The sequence below is a fragment of the Cyprinodon tularosa genome, unplaced genomic scaffold (genome assembly GCF_016077235.1).
Source record: "Cyprinodon tularosa strain WSP-4 unplaced genomic scaffold, ASM1607723v1 ctg309, whole genome shotgun sequence".
Taxonomy (NCBI): domain Eukaryota; kingdom Metazoa; phylum Chordata; class Actinopteri; order Cyprinodontiformes; family Cyprinodontidae; genus Cyprinodon; species Cyprinodon tularosa.
In genome coordinates this window covers 793958-803586 of record NW_024039018.1, presented here as the reverse complement: position 1 = coordinate 803586, position 9629 = coordinate 793958, and the positions used below count along the sequence as shown (strand labels likewise).

General features: G+C 47.5%; 1 protein-coding gene across 6 annotated transcripts in view; it reads right to left on the bottom strand.

Annotated features, from left to right (window-relative positions):
- Positions 1–841: 841 nt before the first annotated feature.
- tbc1d30 (TBC1 domain family, member 30) overlaps positions 842–9629 on the bottom strand; it is a 30178-nt gene continuing 21390 nt past the window's right edge. For 2 of the 6 annotated variants that reach the window (XM_038292131.1, XM_038292134.1), the window contains 4 exons: positions 6214–6353; positions 5775–5972; positions 5547–5633; positions 842–2027 (listed from right to left, as the gene is read on the bottom strand). In XM_038292131.1, the coding sequence (XP_038148059.1) occupies positions 1078–2027; positions 5547–5633; positions 5775–5972; positions 6214–6353 (1375 nt within the window). In that variant the 3' untranslated portion in view covers positions 842–1077. Of the gene's footprint in view, positions 2028–5546; positions 5634–5774; positions 5973–6213; positions 6369–9629 lie in introns of all 6 variants that reach the window. The other 4 variants (XM_038292133.1, XM_038292136.1, XM_038292132.1 and 1 more) reach the window with 2 other exon arrangements.

Here is a 9629-nt window from a genome sequence, read left to right as displayed (position 1 = left end):
GTGACCGAGACAGAAAGGTCCATAAAAGTCCACAAAAAAACGTGTCAATATTCCTCCATACTGCTCGTCCAATGTATTCCAAGTGTCCTGAGGGGTAGCATCCAGAATTTACTCGAAACGAAGTCATTTAGAATGTTTTTAGAGCATAAACAGTAGTGTATAGGATTTCCTGAAAGCGCGCACATGCGCGTTCACGACGCTACGGAAGCCGGCAGACCAAACCAGCGCATTCAGCTCGGCAAAGAACTCATGCTCTTCCTCAACACTGAAGTCCTCAGACATTTTTCTTTCGTTGTTTCTTTCTTTGCACAGGTAAACAGCACATTTCTTCTTCTACGCTTGCATTATTGGCAGAGCAGACACTGAATGCACACTTTCATCTGGTTTGGTCTGCCGGCTTCCGTAGCGTCGTGAACGCGCTTTCAGGAAATCCTATACACTACTGTTTATGCTGTAAAAACATTCTAAATGACTTTGTTTCGAGTAAATTCTGGACGCTACCCACTCAGGACACTTGGAATACATTGGACGAGCAGTATGGAGGAATATTGACACGTTTTTTGTGGACTTTTATGGACCTTTCTGCCTCGGGCGCCATAGACCTCCATTATTTGAATGTCAGCAGACAGCAAGAAGCCTCCCAGATCTCCAGATGCATTTGAGATATCAAAAAAGTACTCCAGAGTGTTGTTCAGCATGGGGGTGAGTAGAAAATGAAGGCTAATCATGTTTTGGGTGTACTATTCCTTTAAAGCAGCCTGATTCTCAGCAGTAAGCCTCCAGAACCTCTGAAGGACCAGTTCTATATGTGGGGTTAAAAACAAACGGAGTCGACAGCAGGTCAGTGTTCCCAATCATACTTTCATTATTGATCCAGACGGTACATTCTGGGTTACTGGATCAGAACCAGAGGACAGAATCATTTCACTGGGTTACAAAGTTCTGGAGGACATCGTCTCAGGAGGATCTTCATCCATCCTGCTCATCTAAAGCACAGAAACGGCTGTGGAGTTCAGATAAGCAGCTAAAGGGCTTCTGACCCGCCGAGGTCCTGTCTCCTCTCTGAGGCGCCGCTCCTCACCGCCTGCCTGCCGCACCCACGGCGCTGCTCCGGTTCATGTTGCGGCTCAGTTGAGGGAAATGGACCGTGGGAGTTCTGGATGTGGGTCCATAAAGGCCCAGGTTCCTGGCTGCCACAGACTTTCTAGGCTGCTTTATTGAAGGAAAAGGGGAGAAGATGTGCTGCGAAGAAACGGGAGGAGGGGGTGATGAAGATGATGGGAGGCGGGATGCAGAGCCTGGTGCAGGAATGAAGGTCAACGAGGAAGAAGGGGAAGGTGGAACATGAGCGGTCGGAGCAGGTGGAGAAGAGGATGAGGAGGATGAAGGTTGTGCAGGAGGAAGGCTGTGGGGGGAGCTTGGAGGACGAGGAGGTGAAGCTGGAGCACAGTGGGCTTCAGAACCAGAGTCCAAATGTCCGTTTGAGGAGGGAGGAGGAGAAGGAGGGGTCAGGGCTGCAGGTTTGCTCTCGTTACTTTCTGGTTCCTGTTCTGGGTCGGTCCCGGTACCCATTTCGAGGTCCAGGGAATCCAGCTGCACCACCACCTCCTCCACCTTTACCTCCTCTGTCTCCTCTGCAGGCTGAGGAGCCGCTTCACATCCTGCAGGAGGTGGAGCCTCCTCCTCATCCTCCCTGCTCCGGACCAAACCCCCTTCCTCCTCCTCCTCCCTTTCCTCAGAATCTCCAAACCCGAGCTGAGCCCGGGCCCGGGCCATGTTTTTCCGATGCTGCCGGACGTGGGCCCGCCAAGGAGAACCTCTGGAGCTCCCTGGAGATCTGCTGCTGCGGGAGAGCAGCGACGAACAGCAGCGCCTGGACGGAGAGCCCGTTAGGGGCGGAGTACCGGCAGAGACGGGCCTGCAAGTTCTGGAAGGACCGGCCTGTTTCCGGTCCAGCAGCAGATGGTTGATGACGGAGCTGGACTGGTTGAGCTGGGAGGCCAGAACACGTGTGGCGGGACACTTGCCTGATGGAGGAGAAAACAGAGACAGAACCGGGTCAAAACGGGCCGAGTGCCGCGATTATCCGAGCTCTAGAACGTGAAAGAACCAAGAACAGCCTGGTTGAAACCTGAAAACAGAACATGCCTGATATGTGGAGAGATGTTAGGAAGCATGAGATCAGATCAGGGGAGGAGAAGCAGGATGAGCAGTAAAGCAGGTCAACATGCAGAACCCAGACCTTTCAGCACCCAGCAGAACCTGAACACAATCCGTTTTAGGAGGTCTTTCATTTCCAGTAGTGACTCCTGTGTTCCAGAAACTAGAACCTCATTGGAAACGTTGTTCTTCTGTGTTCACACTGAACGACGCAACTACAACCTGTGAGATACGTTTAATGTAGCGCAGGGGCGGGTTTAGGAAATTAGGGGCCCTAGGCAGAGACAGGCAGGGGGCCCTATGACTTGAGAAGACAACATGTAAAACAGACCCATGATCCAGATAGAGAAATGCTAAAGGAATAGTACACCGAAAACATGATTAGCCTTCATTTTCTACTCCCCCCCATGCTGAACAACACTCTGGAGTACTTTTTTGATATCTCAAATGCATCTGGAGATCTGGGAGGCTTCTTGCTGTCTGCTGACATTCAAATAATGGAGGTCTATGGCGCCCGAGACAGAAAGGTCCATAAAAGTCCACAAAAAAACGTGTCAATATTCCTCCATACTGCTCGTCCAATGTATTCCAAGTGTCCTGAGTGGGTAGCATCCAGAATTTACTCGAAACAAAGTCATTTAGAATGTTTTTAGAGCATAAACAGTAGTGTATAGGATTTCCTAAAAGCGCGTTCACGGCGCTACGGAAGCCGGCAGACCAAACCAGATGAAAGTGCGCATTCAGCTCGGCAAAGAACTCATGCTCTTCCTCAACACTGAAGTCCTCAGACATTTTTCTTTCGTTGTTTCTTTCTTTGCACAGGTAAACAGCACATTTCTTCTTCTACGCTTGCATTATTGGCAGAGCAGACGCTGAATGCGCACTTTCATCTGGTTTGGTCTGCCGCGGTTTCCGTAGCGTCGTGAACGCGCTATTAGGAAATCCTATACAGTACTGTTTATGCTCTAAAAACATTCTAAATGACTTCGTTTCGAGTAAATTCTGGATGCTACCCACTCAGGACACTTGGAATACATTGGACGAGCAGTATGGAGGAATATTGACACGTTTTTTGTGGACTTTTATGGACCTTTCTGCCTCGGGCGCCATAGACCTCCATTATTTGAATGTCAGCAGACAGCAAGAAGCCTCCCAGATCTCCAGATGCATTTGAGATATCAAAAAAGTACTCCAGAGTGTTGTTCAGCATGGGGGTGAGTAGAAAATGAAGGCTAATCATGTTTTGGGTGTACTATTCCTTTAATAGAATAGACACTCTAGGTTCTAGGTTGTGTCCCTCTCTTCTTGTCCCTTTTCTTCTTGTTTTCCTCTCTATGTTTTGTACTCAGCTGACATTTCATGCTGTCTCTAAAGGAATGAAAGATTTTTTGAAGGAAATAATGAAATACTAGAATGAAATAATAGCTGCATGAATCAGATAGAGCAGGAGGCGGGGTTACCAATTTACTTGCTCTGGAGAGCAGAGGTCACAGATTAGCGGACCGCGGTCCAGATAATGATCCATCTGCTGGCTAATCTGGCCCAACCTGATTTAAAACAATTCTAAATGACCCCACGTTGTCTGATGACAGTGTCTAAACGTCACTTGCGCCGCTTCTCCTGTTACCGCAGCGCTCCAGACCTCCTGCTCAAAGCAAAGCCTACAGCCTCCACTGTTCCTGTCTTGCTCCGATCCGACTTCCTTGGATATTATTAAATTCATAGGAGCAAAACATGCAGAAATTAACGCTTAATTTAATATGACATATTTAAAAAATCCCTATCAGCATCCAGCAGATGTTCAGTTTCTGATGGAGATGAGAAATCTGCTTCCTGGTCTGTTGAAGGACCAATAGTTTGCATCCACTAAAATATAGAAGAATTATGCTCTAATTTGTAGTTACCGATCTGTTGTTACTATATTTTAATTTGACAAACCGGATCTTCACGCCGTTCTTTTTCCTGTTTGGTGAGATTGCAATAGTGGATCTTGACCTGGCCGTCCGGAGCGGACTCAGGACATTTAGAGGAAGTTTGGCTCAACCTGCTGCTGTGAAGCAGGATTCTCCACCATGAACAGAATCAGAAATAAATCTGGATCCAGGCTCAAAATGAGCTCCTTGATATGTGCTTTAGAATGGCTTAGTCTCCGGTTAAACCCAGGTTTAAAGCCTTGCAGGGCAGCATAAAGCCCACTGCCAACATTAAGACAGAAAAAAGAAAGAAAATAATAATAATAAACGGTCAGTTCAGGTTATTTAAGAAAATATGTGAAGCAGGAAAATGTCTATATAACAAACTGAAAGATTGTTGTTCTCTACTTCAAAAAACACTTAAGATTTTTAAATGGAAAAATGTTCTTTTTTTTATATATATATATTTTTTTTTTTTATTTAAAAATTTAATGTATAACATGAAAGCATAAACACCTCATTTTATTTTCATTGTTAAATTCTGTTTATAGTAACAGCTAATTAAAAATGTCCCCGGACCTTTACTGGTTGAATTTTTTATTTTTTTATTCACCCCGCAGATTTTTAAATGGTTACCACTGGTTTAGATGTTGTCGCCAAAGTCTCCAGTAGCAGAAAAAAAAATCACTAGATTTGGTGCTAACAGAGCTTCTGCATTATTAGTAATTGGTGTAACAACAGCCCAGAGAGTTTGTGGAGTTTAGATTTCTGGCATTACCATGGAGACTAAAGCTGGTTTGGTACCTTTAACAGCATGAGCCGGTACCAAATCCAGCTGGAAAAATCAAGTCAGTAAAGCTTTTCTAAATTGTCCTGCTGGATGACTGCTCTGACTTTGGACCTGACATCTGGTCTGTTCCTGTTTGGCTGTGACTCCATCCTGGAGAGAAATATCAGCTGTGCTGCTGCCATCAACACCTTTGTTAATAGATGTTGGAGATCTGCCTATTTTCCAGTGTAGTCCTGTTTCTCTGATTGTGACTAACTAGATGTGCTCTCTTCATCCTCTGATATGGGAGCTGACTCCTCGTCTGCTTGAATGTTTGTTTCCTTTATTGTCATTACAATGTCACAAGCGTAATGTCCTTACCGCCAGGCCACACTACCCACAAGAGGGGAGTGGCAGCCTAGTGGTTAGGGAATAGAACGTGGTATCCTGAGGTTCTAAGCCCCACTCCCACAGCCTGCCACTCTTGCTCTCTGAGCAAACCCTTAACCCCTGGTTGCTCGCCGGGCGCCCCACGGTGGCAGCCCACTGCTCTCCGAGGGGATGGGTGAAACGCAGAGATAAATCTCTCCAATGAGAGATGAATGTTTGTCATTATTCTACAGAGAACAGAGCCAGTGTCTTCAGATAGTCTAGCCCGCCACCGTTTAGTCCCTCAGAAGTTCTGCATATTTAAACTCCACTACCATCACTGTTGGGCTCAGCACTGCCGATGCGTTTGAGGGAACCGTCCTGAAGAACCTCTGGGTCTGTGGCCACCTCAGGTCCAGGTCCTGCGAGTCACACAGCATGATCAAACCTTCAGGACCTCCAGGGTCCAACTTGTTGCCTCTTTGATCCACAGAATGCTGTTTCCATGAATGAATCCTAAACTAGGATCTTGGGGGCAGAGAACCGGGATGGTGCGCCCTCACCTGTGCGGATGTAGAATTGCATAGCCTGTTGCTGCTGCCGCCTCTTAATCCGAGTGTACTGCTTCTTCAGTGCAGTGATGTCCGTGCTCATCCTCTCCATCATCATGCTGTTGATGGCCGCTTGATGCTCCGCTTTAGCACTTCCTCCCACTGCTCCTGGGCTCACCTCAGCAAAGCTCTCCTGTTCGACTCGCTGGTCTGGATAGAAACACGTGACACAAAGATGGTTGAAGGAATTGATTTAAAAGCCTGCTATAAATTTCAGATCCTCATGAAATGAAACGTTGAATCAGAGTTTTTGTATCATCGTCTAAAAACTCTTTAAAGTTTAAAGCTGTTTGCTATTTTTTTTGGAAAATATTTACATTTTCAGTAGAACTTGAAAGTTTTGGTTTGATCATGAGGGTCCAGATCATTTCTCTTTGGACTGGTCACCAACCTCTGAGATGTTTCTGGTATCTCTGCAGCTCAGGGGCCAAAAGTCCGCCCAGTGGCCCCAGACAGCCGAGCGCCGCTGTCACAGAGTCTTCGTCATCGACGTCAACATCGTCCTCGCTGTCCCAGCCGCCAGGACCGCTGCTGGGAGAAGGACAGCTGTTAGGATGGAAGGTGGACATCTCTGAGGTTATAGTTCAGCTGGTTCCTGATGGAGGCCAAAGCTCCTGGAAAGTTCAGGAGCTTCTCCTGCACAAGAACGCAGGAATTCCTGCCCAAACCATTAATAGATTAATATGGTGGATGTAAGGGAGGATAGGAGGAAAGGAGGATGCATGGGAAAACAGAAAATAGGACACAAGGAATAAAGGATGGAGGGAATCAGAAAGGACAGAAGAAAGGAAGGACACACAGGAATGAAGGCAGGAAGGATGGAAGGAGAGGACACAAGGGAATGAAAACGGGAAGGGTGGAAGGAGAGGACACAAGGGAATGAAAGCAGGAAGGATGGAAGGAGAGGACACAAGGGAATGAAAACGGGAAGGGTGGAAGGAGAGGACACAAGGGAATGAAAGCAGGAAGGGTGGAAGGAGAGGACACAAGGGAATGAAAACAGGAAGGATGGAAGGAGAGGACACAAGAGAATGAAAACAGGAAGGATGGAAGGAGAGGACACAAGGGAATGAAAACAGGAAGGATGGAGGGAGAGGACACAAAGGAATGAAGGCAGGAAGGATGGAGGGAGAGGACACAAAGGAATGAAGGCAGGAAGGATGGAAGGAGAGGACACAAGAGAATGAAAACAGGAAGGATGGAAGGAGAGGACACAAGGGAATGAAAGCAGAAAGGATGGAAGGAGAGGACACAAGGGAATGAAAACAGGAAGGATGGAAGGAGAGGACACAAGAGAATGAAAACAGGAAGGATGGAAGGAGAGGACACAAGGGAATGAAAACAGGAAGGATGGAAGGAGAGGACACAAAGGAATGAAGGCAGGAAGGATGGAAGGAGAGGACACAAGGGAATGAAAACAGGAAGGATGGAAGGAGAGGACACAAGAGAATGAAAACAGGAAGGATGGAGGGAGAGGAAACAAAGGAATGAAGGCAGGAAGGATGGAAGGAGAGGACACAAAGGAATGAAGGCAGGAAGGATGGAGGGAGAGGACACAAAGGAATTAAGGCAGGAAGGATGGAAGGAGAGGACACAAAGGAATGAAAGCAGGAAGGATGGAAGGAGAGGACACAAGGGAATGAAAACGGGAAGGGTGGAAGGAGAGGACACAAGGGAATGAAAGCAGGAAGGGTGGAAGGAGAGGACACAAGGGAATGAAAGCAGGAAGGATGGAAGGAGAGGACACAAGGGAATGAAAACAGGAAGGATGGAAGGAGAGGACACAAGAGAATGAAAACAGGAAGGAGAGGACACAAGGGAATGAAAACAGGAAGGATGGAGGGAGAGGACACAAAGGAATGAAGGCAGGAAGGATGGAGGGAGAGGACACAAAGGAATGAAGGCAGGAAGGATGGAAGGAGAGGACACAAGAGAATGAAAACAGGAAGGATGGAAGGAGAGGACACAAGGGAATGAAAACAGGAAGGATGGAAGGAGAGGACACAAAGGAATGAAGGCAGGAAGGATGGAAGGAGAGGACACAAGAGAATGAAAACGGGAAGGGTGGAAGGAGAGGACACAAGGGAATGAAAGCAGGAAGGATGGAAGGAGAGGACACAAGAGAATGAAAACAGGAAGGATGGAAGGAGAGGACACAAGAGAATGAAAACAGGAAGGATGGAGGGAGAGGAAACAAAGGAATGAAGGCAGGAAGGATGGAAGGAGAGGACACAAAGGAATGAAGGCAGGAAGGATGGAGGGAGAGGACACAAAGGAATGAAGGCAGGAAGGATGGAAGGAGAGGACACAAAGGAATGAAAGCAGGAAGGATGGAAGGAGAGGACACAAGGGAATGAAAACGGGAAGGGTGGAAGGAGAGGACACAAGGGAATGAAAGCAGGAAGGGTGGAAGGAGAGGACACAAGGGAATGAAAGCAGGAAGGATGGAAGGAGAGGACACAAGGGAATGAAAACAGGAAGGATGGAAGGAGAGGACACAAGAGAATGAAAACAGGAAGGATGGAAGGAGAGGAACCAAGGGAATGAAAACAGGAAGGATGGAGGGAGAGGACACAAAGGAATGAAGGCAGGAAGGATGGAGGGAGAGGACACAAAGGAATGAAGGCAGGAAGGATGGAAGGAGAGGACACAAGAGAATGAAAACAGGAAGGATGGAAGGAGAGGACACAAGGGAATGAAAACAGGAAGGAAGGAAGGAGAGGACACAAAGGAATGAAGGCAGGAAGGATGGAAGGAGAGGACACAAGAGAATGAAAACGGGAAGGGTGGAAGGAGAGGACACAAGGGAATGAAAACAGGAAGGATGGAAGGAGAGGACACAAGAGAATGAAAACAGGAAGGATGGAGGGAGAGGACACAAAGGAATGAAGGCAGGAAGGATGGAGGGAGAGGAAACAAAGGAAGGAAGGCAGGAAGGATGGAAGGAGAGGACACAAGAGAATGAAAACAGGAAGGATGGAAGGAGAGGACACAAGGGAATGAAAACAGGAAGGATGGAGGGAGAGGACACAAGGGAATGAAAACAGGAAGGATGGAGGGAGAGGACACAAGGGAATGAAAACAGGAAGGATGGAAGGAGAGGACACAAAGGAATGAAGGCAGGAAGGATGGAGGGAGAGGACACAAAGGAATGAAGGCAGGAAGGATGGAAGGAGAGGACACAAGGGAATGAAAACAGGAAGGATGGAAGGAGAGGACACAAGGGAATGAAAGCAGGAAGGATGGAAGGAGAGGACACAAGGGAATGAAAGCAGGAAGGATGGAAGGAGAGGACACAAGGGAATGAAAGCAGGAAGGATGGAGGGAGAGGACACAAAGGAATGAAGGCAGGAAGGATGGAGGGAGAGGACACAAAGGAATGAAGGCATGAAGGATGGAAGGAGAGGACACAAGGGAATGAAGGCAGGAAGGATGGAGGCAGAGGACACAAGAGAATGAAAACAGGAAGGATGGAAGGAGAGGACACAAGGGAATGAAGGCAGGAAGGATGGAGGGAGAGGACACAAAGGAATGAAGGCAGGAAGGATGGAAGGAGAGGACACAAAGGAATGAAGGCAGGAAGGATGGAAGGAGAGGACACAAGGGAATGAAAACAGGAAGGATGGAAGGAGAGGACACAAGGGAATGAAAGCAGGAAGGATGGAAGGAGAGGACACAAAGGAATGAAAGCAGGAAGGATGGAAGGAGAGGACACAAAGGGATGAAAGCAGGAAGGATGGAAGGAGAGGACACAAGGGAATGAAAACAGAAAGGATGGAAGGAGAGGACACAAGGGAATGAAAACAG